The sequence below is a fragment of the Amphiprion ocellaris genome, chromosome 13, assembly GCF_022539595.1.
Source record: "Amphiprion ocellaris isolate individual 3 ecotype Okinawa chromosome 13, ASM2253959v1, whole genome shotgun sequence".
NCBI lineage: Eukaryota > Metazoa > Chordata > Actinopteri > Pomacentridae > Amphiprion > Amphiprion ocellaris.
Window position 1 is genome coordinate 32,256,972 of NC_072778.1, and position 17,277 is coordinate 32,274,248.

The following is a 17,277-nucleotide window of genomic DNA, read 5'->3' on the forward strand; positions in this document are numbered from 1 at the left end:
ATGGCATCTTGTCATATTTCACGGAGGACATGAGTTTTCTCTATTTCCAGCCATGGTTGTGCTGTTTCTATGCAGGACTTTATAATGCAGTAAAAAATGAGCCCACAGCAGGAGAAAATGTGACGAGAGCAAAACATAATAAAATGAATAAATAAATAAACACCTACCCACTGTGTGGAATTCAAAAGGTTTAAAAGTATAAAAAAATAAAATTAAAAATCAGTAGAAAAATATAAAATAATAACATGGAGCAGTTTCAGAGCATTAAGAAAAATATCTCAATTTCTTTCAAAACCTCTGCACCCAAAGTACAGATTGTTTCATTTAAATTAATCAATAACAGACTTAATAAGGGATAAGATGGCTTTTTTTTTTTTTTATTCCTGAGTTGACTTTAATCTTATATTTACTCCGTCTTCATCAGCCGTTTTCTGTTTTTCCTGTGTTTTGCTCTCGGTGTGTCTATATTGTGGCCCTGTGGCTGTGACAGATGACACCCATCCTTCACTGTCTGCCTCCTTTCCTCCCTCCATCAACTAATTCAGTGCCTGCTGAAGGCTGTGAGTCAGATGGGGGACACAGGAGGCTGCACACAGAGCAACCGCACACCTAAGGGTCAACGGCAGTTCAACTCGGAAAAGCCAGAGATAAACTCGCACAAACCCAGAGAAACAAAGTGTTGCTCAAAGATGACCACACAAGACAAACACAAAGAGATGTCAAACACAGCATTTTCACATTTTTGAGGCCAGTACACAGGTCGAATTCACCGCTGGGCTTTTATTGCTGTACTGAAGGCGGATTAGAGCAAAAGGGATCAGAATCCAGTTGAAGAAATTGCATTTGTCAACGCATGTGGAACACTATTCTTCTTGTGTGGTACTTTTAAAAATGCTTCACTGTTCTTCCTGCCTCCCTGCCTTTGATCTTCTCAGACAATATCTAGGGGCGATGCCCAGGAAGCTCTGAATTCATATCGGAGGGCAGATTTCCCTCGAGACAGGAAGAAAATGAGAGTTCCCGCTCTCCAGGAGGCTGCAGTCTAGGCCCAGGGGCTGTCTCTACCTGGATAAGTGCGAATGGCTGTGCATGTGTGCGTAGGCGGAGGCCTTTGTTAACAGGTGCATGCAGATGTACGGCGTGTGCGTGAGAAGGTGCACGTGCACGGTGCACATTTCAAGTGATCCCACTTCTAAGCGATAAGATGAAGGGGGAGAAGACAGGGCACCAGTCCATTTATTATAGTCCCAACATTTGTTATGCCTCTTAACACACCCAGTGTGAGACCTGGTCAGATATATTGAATATCCATATCTGCATCACTCCACTTACACGAGCTGGCCTCTCCAGAAACATAACGGATGTGCAGCTGAAAAGAAAATCTATGCACACTTCAAACAATCTTAATCTCCACTGACGCAACGTCAATACATTTCGATACTGATTCATCAAATACGCATCAGGGAAAATGGAAGTATACTTGACAACAAGAGATATCCGTTTTTTTGCGTCTTTTATTAAGGTCACAGCATCACTTATAATTCTGTCGGCATAAGCCCCCATGTCAAGTTTGTAAATACTTGGTAAATCTTTAATCTCACGCCTGAGATTGAGCTGATAGCAGTGGCAGGGTAAGAGCAGAAATATGAAATCGTTAGATTAGCAGTTTATCTGAGAATGTGAGCGGAGAGAAGGGAGGGTGCTTGAATATTAAATTCAACACAAAACAGCTAAGCAGTGAAGTCCGTTTTTTTGTCTCCCCCATCAAATGCTACATAGAAGAGAGCCAATAATATCTGAATTATGTTATGAAGGGACACTATTCTATTGACTACGAATATGATTACATTTTACGGTTCAGAACTAATAGCACACTATCAAATGAAACTTATTTGACTATAAAGTCCCAAATGCAAAAATGTATTACTACAAAATGGCACCATCCAATATACTGAGCCACAGCGGAAATTGTGTTTTATAATCATATCTCTCTTTGGGAGAAAGTTCTTTTTGCTCAGCAAAAATCATTTGAACAATTTGGAACACGGGGAAAAAAAGGCCTGAATTTTGTTTATAGTGAATTTTCATTTATAGCGCACACACATAGATAAGTAATGTAATTACAATACACTCCTGACAAGTCTTTTACATTGATACTCATGTCTGGCCAATGATTAATTTAAATTGTCACTGAATCTAATTTTATTCTCCCTTTCCTTTAAATGAGGTAAGATCTAATTATGGCCTAATGCATAACTTATTAAAAACCTTTTCTTCTGGCGTGGCAGCCTGCCAATCTCATCCTCACTCATAATACCAGAACTCAGCTCCTGCACCAAGCTCTCATTAAACATGCAAACATATTCTTTTGCACCTTGCTGCTTCTTCTCGAAAGCAGCCTCACAAATGAGGATCTCCTAAATAATTCTCTGATCAATTATTACTTATGCAGCAAGCAAATGCTTAATTCTGTTTGATGGGACGGAATTCCAGCGGCTCGTCTGCAAGCATTTGGAAAAATTTCTCGGGTACCGAAATTGGAAGTGAGATCACAATGTGTTCCTGAAAAGAGGACTTCTAATAGATGAACAGAATTCTACTTTTATTTTGGATAGTTTAAACTCAGACAGATCCCCTGGTGAATCTCACTGCAGTAGGGGGTAAAAGACTGAGAAGAACTCAAAAGAAATGAGAGATTCGTTATGACTTTGATGGTGTGCAGTGTCCTGTAATAATACCCCAGAGGCCTGCTTGGTGTTCCACTTACTGCTCTAAACACGTACAAAACATGTCCATCCTAACAAATCCTTTAGTCCAACATTGATTCTTAATCATTCCACTCAGATTTTTTTTAACAAATTTTGAAAGCATGCCAAGCCACAGTCCTGATGAAAGAATTTTCTTTAATCTAATGATCCTCATTTGTGAGATTAAAGAAATGTCTTTAATCAAGTGACATTATGCTGAAGGAGAGTGGTTTGCCTTGAAGATATTTTCATTTGAAGAGTTTCAGTGCAAAATGACATCCAGCGTTTTGGACTGAAAGCTTCTTGGAGCGAAGCCCTCCATTCACTCCAAATTCTTTACATCATCATTCCTGTTTTTCTTCCCTCATTCCAACAAGGATACATTCATTTGGTGTCTTCTCTTACCTGGTCTCGAGGGGGATGTTGCTGTTGAGCACCCAGCTGTTGTGAAGCTGTGCCTGGTCTGTGCTCGAGCTGGTGTCTGCCCCCTGGCTGCCCTGACTGGCCTGGCACCGCGTTGGCATGGTCTTCCTCTGCAGGCTGACTTGAGTGTAGGGTGCTGGACGGGCGCATGTGCAGGCGTGGGGGGGCGGCGGAGGCGGAGGCAGCGGGCGAAACGTGAACTGGCCACCTGGACTGCTGGGCAGCTCTGAGCAGAGACACAAAGAAAAGCAGGCGAGGAGGAGGAGGAGGAGGAGGGAGGGACAGGGGAGAAATAAACATAGGTTTATTAGGAGCGCAGTACCATAAATTACAAATAAAAGTGGCGTGTTAGTTGACAGTTTATTGTTATTACACTGATTGAGGGACATAAATCAGCTGGAAAACTGTCCCTGTCCAGTGCCTTCCCTACCTACCTGCTTTGATACACTTCCAGCAGCCCTATAAATAGGTTCTTGGCTGGCTGCAACATTGAGCAGTCTTTAAAGAGCTAACAGCTCTGGCTTAATCTGCACCCGCCAGCCCAAACTACCCATGTGATGTTTATTATGAGATCTGTAGCTCGGCGGAATGAGCTAGCCAGCTGTAACTCCCTCACACTGGTAACCTCAGGGTCTAGCAAGAGTTCTCTCAATCCATCATTTATCATTCTCTTTCACTATAACTCTCCCTCGCCCCTTCTCTTCCTCCCTGCTGCTTTCTCTCGCCTCACAGTCTGTCTTCAAAAAACTGAGCATGAACTAATTACAGTTTTGCCAAATGCAATATGTGTGCATATGTTTGCTTAATGTGTGTGTAGGACTGCAAATGAAGCCACTTTGCATGTATTTGTAATGTGTATTTGTCAGCCTGTATTCAAGAGTGTACGTCAGCTGGGACATTAGTTATCAGTGTTTAGGGGGACAGCTTATGCCATATGGTTGCAGCATGGTTCCACGAACGAGGCAAATCCTTCATCCCAAAAGACCAACTCTGTCCAGCTGTATTGACAATGAATGTAAAATTAGCCTGAAAGCAGAGGGTAAAGAGTCTGTCTACCAGAATCTGGTAGAAACACACACTCTTGGCTCTCAATAGTATTTGCTGTCAAAATGTCAGCAATAATTTAGTATCTGGAAATGTAGTCTACCTGGGAGATACCACAGCTTTCCTTATTCATGTGTAAGTATTACACAGATAACACCAGAGAACCGATCTTATGACTCTTGCCAGATGAAAACTTAGAAAAGCAAAGAATTAAATAATCTTGTTCAGTCACTGTTGCCGACATAAAAATTGACGTGTTATTGGAATGTGCAGTTCAGCCACCATCCTGTTTAAAACTGAGGCAACATCTTTTCCAAATATTGCAGAGAAACAGTAATGGAATGCTTTATTGTCAACATTTCCATAACACAAAATCTGTGCACATGCACTGACATCATATTGCTGCTTTGATCTCTTCAAAGTTATCGCTGCCTTTTTTTTGCACAGACATGTCAGCCAATATGCGATGTCATATCCACCAGTGTTCACTGACACACCACATAACACATCAAGGTTTATGGCCCTGAGTTGTTAAAATTTCACATTTACAAGATAAATATTGCTGTAGATATGTAAGGATGCTATGGCGGGACAGAAACAGTAAATGGTCCATAAACATTTCCCCGTGTTTCCATAATACCATCTGTCCAGCTGAAATGGCGTCGTGAACACTGTTACAGCATCAGGCAGGACTTTTCATCTGTGTGTGTGTTCATACACAATTGTGAACAAAAGTTGACATACACATACACTACCAGTCAAAAACTTGGACACACCTTCTATTGCAGTGGTTTTTATTTGACTATTTCATATATTGTAGATTAATACTGAAGACCTAAACTAAAAAAGAACACATGGAACAAGAAAAGCACTCAGAGAGCACAGTACTCCTTCAAGGCTGCTCAGTCGTTGTATCATTTCAGACTGTTGACAATATTGAAAAATTTTGTGGCAGAAAGCACAGCACCATAGAATGTGGCCATTTAAAATAGATGTACCCACAAACAAAATGACCTTGCGCTGAGCACAGGACTGTGTTGTGAATGTGTAAACTATGTACGAATTACTGAATTGCGTGACCTAAATACGTAGCGGGAATTGATGGGACTCAGAAACACCCCAACTATTTAATCAGTTGTTCCTTATATCATTTCGGACGGATAAGTCCTGATAACTCAGCAGCTGTGGATTTGTAGTAGGATCACAATCATGTGACCGTCAGCAGGCAGCTGATGTAGCGTTCACTTGTTGTCATAGTTACAGTGCAGCTATCTTGATGATACAGAAATCTTAAGCAAATCCGTGGATCCAGACTATAAGCCGCATCCCTGCCAAAATCTAATCACTTGATCCTTGTGTCATTTCTGACCTTCCTTGAAAATTTCATCCAAATCTGTTTTTCGGTTCTTGAGTAATGTTGCTAACAGACAGACAGACAGACAGACAGACAGACAGACAGACAGACAGACAGACAGACAGACAGACAGACAAACCAACACTGATCATCACATAACCCGGCCGAGGCTCTGCCTCCTTGGTGGAGTAATTATGTTGTAAACAAAAAAGTGTTAATCTTCAATATTAATCTAAAATGTAGAAAACAGTACAAATAAATAAAAAGCATGAGTGAATGAGAAGGTGTGTCCAAACTTTTGACTGGTAGCGTTTATTATGCATATGATCCAACAAGACAACGTCCCCAGAAACACATTAAAAATGTTTGCTTTTTTTAAAATCGCTAAATCAGATCGGAATTAAGGTTTTAGATCCAAAGTCCTAACTTAAATCTTATCAAAAAAAAAAAAAACTGTGGACTGTGCTGAAGACACAAGATTATGTCAGAATACCAACAAATTTATTTGCACCAACTCTTTCCAAAGGAGTGGTCTAAGATACAACCACAAGCTGGTGGACAGCCACCAAAAGCAGCTAAGTTGAGGCAAAAATGGCCAAACAAACATTTAACCAAAATATTAAAATTGCTTTAGGTATATTTTTGACCCTGCAGATTTTGTCATATTTCCATAAGACCTATGATAAACCTATGAAATAAGCAAAATGCGTGATTTTCAGAGATATAGGAGTTATTGGAAAGACAAGACTGCCATGATATACATGGCCTCTACAAGTGTGTGTAGACATTTGTTCACAACTGTGTATGTACAGCTGTATATGCACATTTGACAATAGCACCTACAAAATGATGTGTGTGAATTGTATGAATGCTGTCAAAATGCTTTTTGAAGAAATGACAAGCATTTTCATCCAAGACACATCACCGGTTATTGATCTTGCAAAATGGCTGAAGCGTCTCTGTCACATTTCCAAAAGATGTAATAAAATGCTTTTCTCCATTTTCTGCATACTGACACAATGAAATTATCTCTTCATTACTCACGTCACATATTTATTTCATGGCTTGACTGAAATATATAACCGAACAGTTTGTTTGTGCATTGAGGCACATTTCATACTCCACGTGAAATCTGATATTTTTACCATTCTTAGCGTGTTTGTACTGAATACCAACACCTAAAACATGATCAAGCTACAGCTTGTGACGGTTTTAAAACAGCGATAGTGTGATCATTTTACACCCATTTTACACATCTCTGTATAAACCTCAAGGATTCATTTCATCCAGAGACACTGCATAATACTGTATTGTACAATAGACAGTATAACCTGCTTGCCAGCACCGCACTAAATCACTGACGGCTTCAACAGTTAATCAGGCTGTGCTCAAACTGACTATAGAAGGCCTGGTTAAATGACAGGAAATGTATTTGTGTCATCACCTGGAGGTGCTGTTTAGTCTAAACTAATGGATGTGGAAAATGGAAGTTATTTTTGTCTGAACCACCTCTGAGTATTAAAAATTACATGCTTTGGGAAAACTGACAGAACATTTTTAGAGCACTACGGCATAGTGTGCCATTGTAATGCACCAGGAGCTTTAAAGTGGTGCTTCAGTTTTTAGCAGTCTATCTGATTCATCAGTAACAGCGAGTCCTTTGAGTCCAGCCAGAAATCCCTTTGCTTTCACAATTTTTTTTCTCTATATGCTGGAGGTAGATATTTTTAGCAGTTTATATATATATATATATATATGTATATATATATATATATATATATATATATATATATATATATATATATATATATATATATATATAGTTTTGCTATTTGTTTTTTTAAAAATCACATGCAGTGCATTCCCAGAGCTGGGCACTTGAGTTGGCACTCAAGTTGCACTTGAGGTGCTTAATCAGCTTACATTTTAAACTTGAGTGTGACTTTATTGGTTTCACGTGTGACTCAGACTATAATGACATGATGATAATATGAGGCATTTTGAAATTGCAAGGTCAATGTGAACATTTCCACCAAAGCTAAATTATTATTCTTACACATCACACTTCGCACCTGACAGTTACTGAATTCCAACACATCATAGCCTTGATGAATTTTTTCAAGCTAAAACCTGCTTTAAAAAAAAATATTAACAGAGGCTGAAGAAGAACTTAGGTCTTTTATTTTACCAAACAGTTAATGGAGATACATGTGGAAGATATAACTTAAAATGTTACTTTAAAGTCCCACTCCAGTCATTGATGAATCCATAAAAAGTCATTTTAAAGTATCAAAGTTACTTTTTTCGAAGCTTTTTTCCCTCCAAATCCCAAAACCCATTTGAAAAGCACATTTTGTTTGAAACTCTATCTGCACACCATTTATTAGAGCCAAAAACAGTAAAAACAGAAAGAACTTTGTGATCTCATCCCTCTGACAATCCTTGAACTAATCATGTGCAATTCTTTCAGGAAAAACAAATAATTGTGAGATTAAAATCATGGCATTTAATCAAAATTGCTTTTATTCTAGATATGTCATTTAAAAACTTGCCAAAAATTTACTGTCTACTCTACCCAGACTAAAATTTCTAAGCCTTCTTTGGCACCACTTAGAAAACATTCATTATTTTGCTGTAGCAAATAGACAGGTGAGAAAAACCATGTAATTTTTTTCTTTTCTTTTTTTTTAATTTTACTGAACTGGGATGAACTGCAGTTACCAGTGTTGGTGACACCTGTGGGCATTTTAAAAATATGTTGTTCATTTCAGGTTTTTCCAGTTTTTACAAAATAATTATTCAAGGAAATGAAGTCTTTGCTATTTCCTTTAGTTTTATAATTTATGTCATTTTAACTGTGTTATATGCACAGAATAGATTTTTGAATTCTTTCTACTTGTAGCTGTGGCTGTGCTGTTTCCATAGAAGTGCAGGACTTTATATTGCAGTGACAAATGACGTTCAGAAACTGCTTCTTAGGTTTAGTGGGTTTAGATTTAAAACTACTCTGTTACTTGCTTTAAAGCTACTCAATGCTACACAATGGCACGCTGTAATATCTGATTAATTTAGCCATGTTTTTGACACTGTTATCAGTACATTACAGTTTCAAAGTAAACATTCTCATATATACTTAATTTGCTCATGAGTTCGAGCATATTAAAAACACCATATGGACATGTTAACAAGGTGGTCTTATATTAGTACGATATACTCAAAGTATTTAAAACAAAAGTACTCATTGTGCAGGAAGGCCCTTTTTATATTTATGATACAGTAGATGTTATCTTTATTACTGACATATTAACATGTTTGCATTTTTTTTAATGTTGTTGGTCAGTGTGGAGCTACTTGTATCTGCTTGGTACTGTAAAAAAAGCAACACCTTTAATAGGATTGTCATTTGTATGTAGCATAAAGTTTGCATCACTGTGTGCGAGATGATGCAATGTGCTCATTTGTTTGTCACTTTAGAGTGTTTGCATATTAAAATTGAAGTCATTTTCTGCAAATGTCTTTCCGGAATAAAAACTTTGCAAATAAATTCAAACAAGGTGCAGAATTTACAGATTCGTAACACTAAAAATGTTTTCCAAATGCGTTACCTGCTTCATAACTCAAGTGACCAAAAACAAAGGATGGGTTGAAGTGACAATGAACCAATTTTCCACAAAAAGCTCCTATGAAGTTGGAGAGGCTAATTTAAAAAATAATAATAAAGAAAACTTCACGGTGCCATTGAAAGCATTATGAGCTCAAACAACAATTACTCTTCTATTGTCACAGATTTCAATTATAGATTCTAGATATCTAGGAAATGATTAACCTTCAGAGAAATTTCTAAAAGTTGTCAAATTGTTTGCTATAACTGAACCAATCGGAACTTTATCACATTTAGATTGTGGGACTCAATCAGCATTCCAAATGTACAATAGGTGGGAGTTTAATGAGAAATTCTTTTCAGCCCAAATGGCTCACAATTGCATTGAAACCACAATAAGGAATACAAATTATTTCTGCCACTTAAGTCTCAAATGACTTCCAGTTCGTTATAAAGTTTAGAAAAACCTGAGTTGCAACAGCTCAGTGTATATAGTCAGCACAACTTCATCTGCTGCGTTTGTGCTTACTAGCGATTGGAAAAAAAAGGGGGAAAGAGTATAAAGTGGACAGGAGGCGAGGAGAGAGGACAGGGAGAGTGGGCCAGGGGAGAATGTAATCTTGGTGAGTACGGTGACACAGGGGCCTCGGCTGCCAGATGGTGCTTTAGAAGGCTTAGCTAAGGCAGCTTTGGGTCTCCGCTCCCAAAGATCCACAAACCGACTCAATTCCTTTCTTCTCACACAAATGCACAAATGGCAGCAAAGCGCTTCTTCCGCTCTCACTCGCTCACACAAAGTCACATCAAACACGCAAGCTGTGATGTTGTACTAAATAGTAAATGTAACCTAAATAGACCTGGCAATGTAGGGCAGGGGCCGTGCGGTATTTGGCGAATGAACCAGGAGTTCAGAAACATCAAATCAAGTCAGCGGGGAGCCGACGAGAGGCCAAGAGGGGGGGCGGGCCAGCTCGAGATGACAGTCGTGACAGTGGAGAACATCCTCTGCCCTGGGGTCCCGATGGGACTTAGTCCTCCAGAAAAGACACTTTTGGAAAGTCGCTTATGAGATATTTTTCCTGGAATCATCAGCTTTTGGTTACATAAGCGAGAGATGAAGGGGAAAGCGTTTTATAGCCAGCTGAAGGGAGATCTGGTGGGATTTAGTGGGAAATGTAACAGGTAACAGGTATTTGGGCCAGGTATTAAAAATGCATTACTGTAGGTGAAATGGACCTAAAATAGCACAGAAATTAAGTATTTATGATAATTTAGGCATTTAAAGCCAAGTCCTATTAATGAAATGAGAGGAGAACACAGTAAAAAATGACTCAAGCATTCATACACAGAGTAATGGTTGCAGCGGGTAATGAGTTAGCTGTCATGATGGTGCAATTCTCTTTGGAGGGGATATTAACAAGTGGGCATAAAACAGTTTGAATGAAAAATGAAGAATATGTGCAAAATAATCTTGCTCACGAAGGCTCGTCATGCTCATTAAAATGTTCTACTTTCTGTCTTGACGAGCCTGACAGATGCTCAGCGCTACCTGTACACGGTGGTTTTGTAATGGCCAGAGAAAAATTTTAAAAGCTACAGTTAGAAATATTCCATGGAAATTAATTCAGGAGGGAAAAAAGGAGAGGAGCATACAGCTTGACTTTATTTTTTATTTTTTTTTACAAGAGCAAGGGAGGATCTTTTAATCTTTTCTCATCACAGATATATAATTTAAAATCCCTGTCTGATCATGAATCAAAGTCTTAAAAACTCATCTCCATCTATGGAAATTATGTATTTAGGAATGTTTCCCATGAAAATAATCTCTTCCGTCCTTAAAATTGCTTAGATGTAGCTCTACACTATTCCTTTAGAATGTGTGGTTACAGTAATTCAGTCACACTTGTCTGAATTGAAAACCAATTCTGACAAAGAAAACTGATACAGCAAGTTCCAGTTCGCAAGCTGACAGGATTGGTTGTTTAGGTTTGTGACATATGAAACCCTGGCTGATTGAATCCTTGTTTTGAGACCGTCATCAATCTGCAGTTTCATGGCTTATTTCAATTACGATGTGTATTCCAGCATATAAAAACCCCATATGGACATGTTAAGGTTAAAAAAAAAAAATTAATATGACTTGGTTTTCAACACAGAGTGACTTTAAGTTTGCTGCATATTTATTGGAAAATATCGAACAGTTCAGTTATATCAAAAAGATGTGATTAAAAGAGGTGCTCTTTGGCCATAAACATAGGACAAATCCAGTCTCTGTATCAGGGTTTTATTTTCTCCATCAAAATCAGCATGCTCTTCCATTCACTCATTTGGCAGCTATAAAAGCTGTTGTGTTTTATAGCAGCGCTTTTGAAAATTAAAAAGTGGCTGTATTTTTTTAATATGTATATTTATATTTGCAACAATGAGTGTCAAATAAAAGAAAAAACCAACAGAATATTGCTCTTCTCTGCTATCCTGTTCTCTCTCCACTTTTACCTCACCCTAATTGGTCAAGGAAGATGGCCGCCATCCCTGATCCCGGTTCTGCCGGAAATTTCCTGTTAAAAAGGAGTTTTTTTCTTCTCACTGTCGCCAATGTGCACACTCAAAAGGAATCCTTCTCTCTATGATATATGATTGTTAGCTCTTAACCTTGCCATTTAAAGCACCCTGAGATGACCTGTGTTGTGAATTAACGCTACATAAATATGAACATGAATTGAATAAAGTGTCTTGGTAAGGTCACCACTTTCCACCAGAACAGTTTCACTGTTCTTGGCATTTATTCCACCCTTTTTGGATCTCTACTGGAGGAATGCTCACCGTTATTAAAGCACATATTCCGTCATTTGGTGTTTTGATGATGGTAGTGGAGAATGCTGTCTAACACATCAGTCTAAAATTTCCCACAGGTGTTCAACTGGGCTGAGATCTGGTGACTGTGAGGGCCATAACTTATGATTCACGGCATTTTTATTCAGTCTGGGAAGAGACCCCTCCTATTAGGATAGAAATGTTTCATTATAAGATGAAGGTGATCACTAAGGCCAACTTTGTGTTGGATATGATTTGCAGAGATTCCTCCCCCTAAAGGGACAGGTGAACCAAAATCTCATTGTAGGGGTAAATTCCTGTCCGGATCTTATTTGTTTCCAAGAGTATACCCTTATTAAGGCACCTAAATTTGAGAAGCCATTGCTTTCTTTTGAACTTCACCACCTAGCTGTCAAATTGCCTGCAGAAGATCTGAAAAGGCCAGCCTCAAATTTGAATTCAGGTGAGGTATGTGCAGCTTTTTGCCAACCCAAGCTTTCAGCAACACGAAGCAACAAACACAGGTAATTACTGGTTGCCTGGTTAACAGGTGGCATCCATAAGCCAACGTCAAATTCAAATTTTTTGTTTCTTCTGTTGTCCAACAACTTAAATAGTACATGGGAACAAACAGTGAGCAGGAGGGGTTGTTCCTTAAATTTGTCACCCATCTGTCGGCTGTGTCGTTCCGAGATACTTAGCAGAGTCAGAGTGGATGATCAAATAAAAATAATCAGGAATGTTTGGGCTTGCTTTTTAATAAAAATAAAACACAGGATTGAAACCCCCTTCCAATCCCTCTAATTTCCAAACAGTGGAAGCAGAAAACACACAATGCATAGCTTCTTTAATAAGAACAGACCACCGCATTTGATGTGAAGCAGCCCATAAAAACATGAGCCACAACAATATCAAAGCGTAATATTTCAGCAGGTTTTCTCCTCTTCTTCCCTCCCAGTGTTTGCTCACGCCCCTCCCTCCTCTCTCTTCTCTCCCCTCTCTTCATTATTGTGCCCAGCGCTCTAGCACAGAGTTAATTTCACTTATTACAGGGAAGCCGTATAAAATCCATAGAGCCTGACCTCAACAATATCTAACCTGCCTGTCTAACAGAGGAATGTGACCGTTTTAGAGAACATTTACCACTACTGTTGGACCAAGCCCAGCTAAAAACCCACATCATCCACCCCACTCTAAAAATAAAAGAATAATAATTTCCCCCAGGATAGCTTTTCATCTATCTCGCTTCTTAATTGACTTGCATTAAATTGCCACAAAGTTTATTCCACTGCTGTGCGTCTATGAAATAAATAATTAACCCCATAAAAAGGTCAGACAACTGAAATTAGAGCTAACTGGTTTTTGTTCTTCTTTTTGTGGTAATAAGATGGGATCCTGCCCGAGCTGACCATCTGACTCGCTGTAATAATTTGTCTTTGTCTTAACAGAGTTCCTGAGCAGAGATAACGCATTATCTCATCAAACATTATAAAGCTCCAATACGACTCCCTTCATTGGCTGGTTGCTGATGAAGTCAGCATGAAGGATGGTATCACTGATAAAAATAATAGTGAATATATGACAACTGGGACTAATATTGCTAATGATCATGGCGACGATGATGATGCTGAAGAAGATGATGGTACTGATAGCGGCGCTGGTGGCGATGGAAATGACAAAGATAATGACGATAACATCAGTAATAACAGTGATAACAATGATGATGAAAACAGCAGTGATGGCAGCAGAAACACTGATAATTACATTGATGGCAGTGGGTTCTGAGACAGCAATTAGAATAAAAACAGCCATTGATTCATCTCTGCAGACACGGGGATAAACGGTGGGCTTTCCATTTAACAAAATGACACAATCATGTTGTCCAATTAAAGCAAGAAAATACAAATGAAGAAACTGAGTGCTCTAAGAGCTTTCCCCCCTCTAACAGAACCCAGTCGATTTTCATACAGAGCCTGATAATTAGCAGCGATGCGTCATTCTGGCTTTTTTCATAGCAACAGACGCGCCCGGCGTGCATGAAACTGGGACGTGTTTATGTACACGAAGGTGTAGATTTATGTGCATATTTGTGTAATTGCTTGTTTGTATCCCCATCTCCAAAAACAACTCGGGAGCAACTACACAATCATGTTTAGGCTGCAGGTGATTCTGAAAGCAGCAGTTCCCTGGAGAAGGCATGAAACCTCTTGAGTCTCGCTCCTCAGCAAGAGGCTTACCATCACTCAAACGCTTCACTGCAGGGGCCTGCGTTCAAATTACATTTTTAGGAGAGCATGCTTCTTTGGTCCTGCGCTTTTTAAATGATCTGTTAAAAACTTATAATTAATCAGCTGCCAAGAAGACATGAGCTGCCTAACCAAACTTTTTTGATCTTAATGAATTTTGGCTGGTTTGCAGGATGAGGCAAAAGGAGGTCAGTGCAGGTTTGCCTGACGTTAGCCTGTAGTGCAGTAGAAGCTAGCTGAGCTCAGCTCATCTCTCCTGAGAGCACAGCAGTGTCCTGATCCTTCCTGACCTTGTCACTGCTGCAGGGTGCCCGGTCATTACCACCACTGCCATGGAGCTGTGCAGGTGTTTGTGTATGGTGCCTGTCATATGTGCATGTGTGTTCATGCATGAATAAGTATGCACATGAGTGTCTGCCAGAGTTGTGGAGCAGCAGCAGTGGTGTGGCATCATGTGAGTTATTGGCCTTAGTGGAAATTTGCATCACCAGGAAGAGGGCGTGACAAGGTGTTTGAGACTCAGGAGGTGAAACGCCACAATGGCCATTATGGTGATTAGTGAGCACATTCATCTTTTACAAGTCTCACGATTCTCTCGCTCCATCCTCCTTGCTGCCTCTCCTATATGTGAACACACACTGCATCTCCCTCAACCCCAAAACAATCACAGCAAGCACACACAGGGTATGACAGAGTTTCGCTTGCACATACATACACTATATTTCCTCTGACTCTGACACTAAAACAGGAGAAAGTGCCCGGGCTTGACAGCAAACAAACTAACATGAAGAGATTCCTGGCAGGCTAAAGAGAGAGTGGTATCAAAGCTACAGGAATGCACCACCAGCAGCCCATTTTTTCAGTGAGAGAGAGAGAGTGAGTATGCGCAGTGTAGCAGACCTGAGCTGCTGGTAATTAGAATGGGCTCTGAGGAGAGACAGGCAGTACAATGAATGCAAATGAATTCACTGGCTCTGGCACTGGGCTCCACAACCTCACTTTTCATATAGCATGCCTTACAGACATGAAGCTGCTGGCACAAACAGAGCAGGACTACACAGCAAACACTGAGTGACATGACTGTGGACATGCATGTGCCCACATCTGCACACACGGGAACACAGACACGCACGAGTGTGCAAATAAATGTGAATCCGCAAGCTTGAAACAAATATGAACCCTGCAGAGCATGCTACACGCAAGCGCACATACAAATACGCATACACAACACGTGCACATTATACTAATCCTTGCAAATGCCACAGTGCTGCTTGTGAAAAGAGAAAGGGGGTGAAAATGTGTTCCAAGCGAACATCCACGGCATGTCCCACAGCGGAATAAACAAACCATTCTTAATTGGTGTCGATTTGGAACGGAGTGATGATTCATCATGCAGAACTCCCCAGTAGAGTATTGGAAACCCAATCATTTCTAATCCATATGACCTTGACAGAGGGCCAGAGTCAGGCTGTAACTCCTTCCACATGCATTGTCCGACAGACAAAGTCGAGGCATTGTAACTGACTTTACAACGCGTTGGAATTGTAATGCACCAAAGTCAGATCACTTCACTGATTACTCCATCTCAGCCAGCGGCAAATCTTTATGAAGCACTCAATTCTCCACAGCAGTCATAAATCAGGGTACTATAAGCTTTCTGTCTCGATGATGGCACACCAGAGACACTATTTCCATACCAGGCTGCTCCAGTCAATAATTCCTATTCCCAATACATCTACCAGCGCTGCTCTTGACTTGAAGAAGTCCAGTGGTGGTACCTTAGCTCACCTCCAGATCCCCAGTGGTTTTCCATGTGAAACTTTGATCAGTAACTCTGTGGCTTTTCTCAAGGAGAAGCAGGTCGTCTGTGAAGGGGTCCTGCTCTTCACTAGCTGGTGCAGTAAATGAGCCTAATTAACACATCTCCCTTCCTATCTTAACCAGGCATCCAGGGCCAACTGGAGTCTTATTATAGAGTAGATTATGCATGTAATGTCCCCGCTGAGATTATAGTATGGAAAGCATTTACAGAGCTGTACATATATATATATGTGCGTCGTGCACAAGAGGATGGGGCCGTGTGAATATGGGAACACGGGGTGGAATAGCAGAGAGAATGAGGTGCTGCTTGGTATTCCAACTGGAACGTATAATAGATGGTGGAGGGAGATATAGATACAAAGAGAGCGCAGAAGAGAGAGCGAGCGAATGACAGAAAAGAGACGTGTCTTCAGCACCACCTGCAGACTCGACTGGCGGCCATCTTGCGGTCAATGAGGTGAGTGCAGCCACCGCCCCGGGTCAGCATTAACACAGACCAATGACAAGCCGGCGCCTGCCCTCTATTGCAACAACATCTTGCCGTTCCACTCCACCGCCCGCACCTATCACACCAATCACAGCACGCACACATGCATATGCTTTCGCACTCTTCTACCACTTTCTGTCTGTCTCTCTCTCTTTCTTTAAATCACACACACACACACACATATGCACACACACCAGGAGAAACTTAACAAATGTGGGAACAGATGCCCCACATCAGACTGCAGTTGCCCTCTGCTCCCTGAGTGCCTCCAGAGAGACAGAGGAATACCGCTAACGAAGATAAGACACCACAGTCCTTTGCTGTCTCAACACATGCCTTCGGTGAAAACACACACACACACACACACACACACACACATTTCTGAGTCATTTGTTAATGTCCATATCGGTACACAGCCAGAGAGATGGAATCAGAATATCTGTAAGACCTGATACCTGCTGTATGCACTCGCTTCTGCTCCCAATCACACCTCCCTCTTTCAGTGAAAACACATCAAACCGGTCCTTTCTCATTATTTCTTCAGGGGACACGATTTCCCTTCATCCAGGCTGCCGTTGCCCTCTACTCACTTATTGAACTCAAATAGCTTCTTTGATAGATGAAGAGGAAAACAGGATTTCTAGTGACCCTCTTGTACCCAGACACTGAACTGAGGCAGAAAAGGACTATTTTTGCTGCAAGGCTCAATTTAATCTCTTTAATGTAGAGATGTACATCTC

At 40.3% G+C, this 17,277-nt stretch overlaps 1 protein-coding gene across 1 annotated transcript in view; it reads right to left on the reverse strand.

Moving 5' to 3' along the window:
- The window catches only part of tenm1 (teneurin transmembrane protein 1), a 188,429-nt gene that overhangs the window by 122,143 nt on the left and 49,009 nt on the right, over positions 1–17,277 (reverse strand). The window contains exon 4 of the mRNA XM_055016602.1: positions 3,153–3,396. Within this exon, the coding sequence (XP_054872577.1) occupies positions 3,153–3,396 (244 nt within the window). The remainder of the gene's footprint in view (positions 1–3,152; positions 3,397–17,277) is intronic.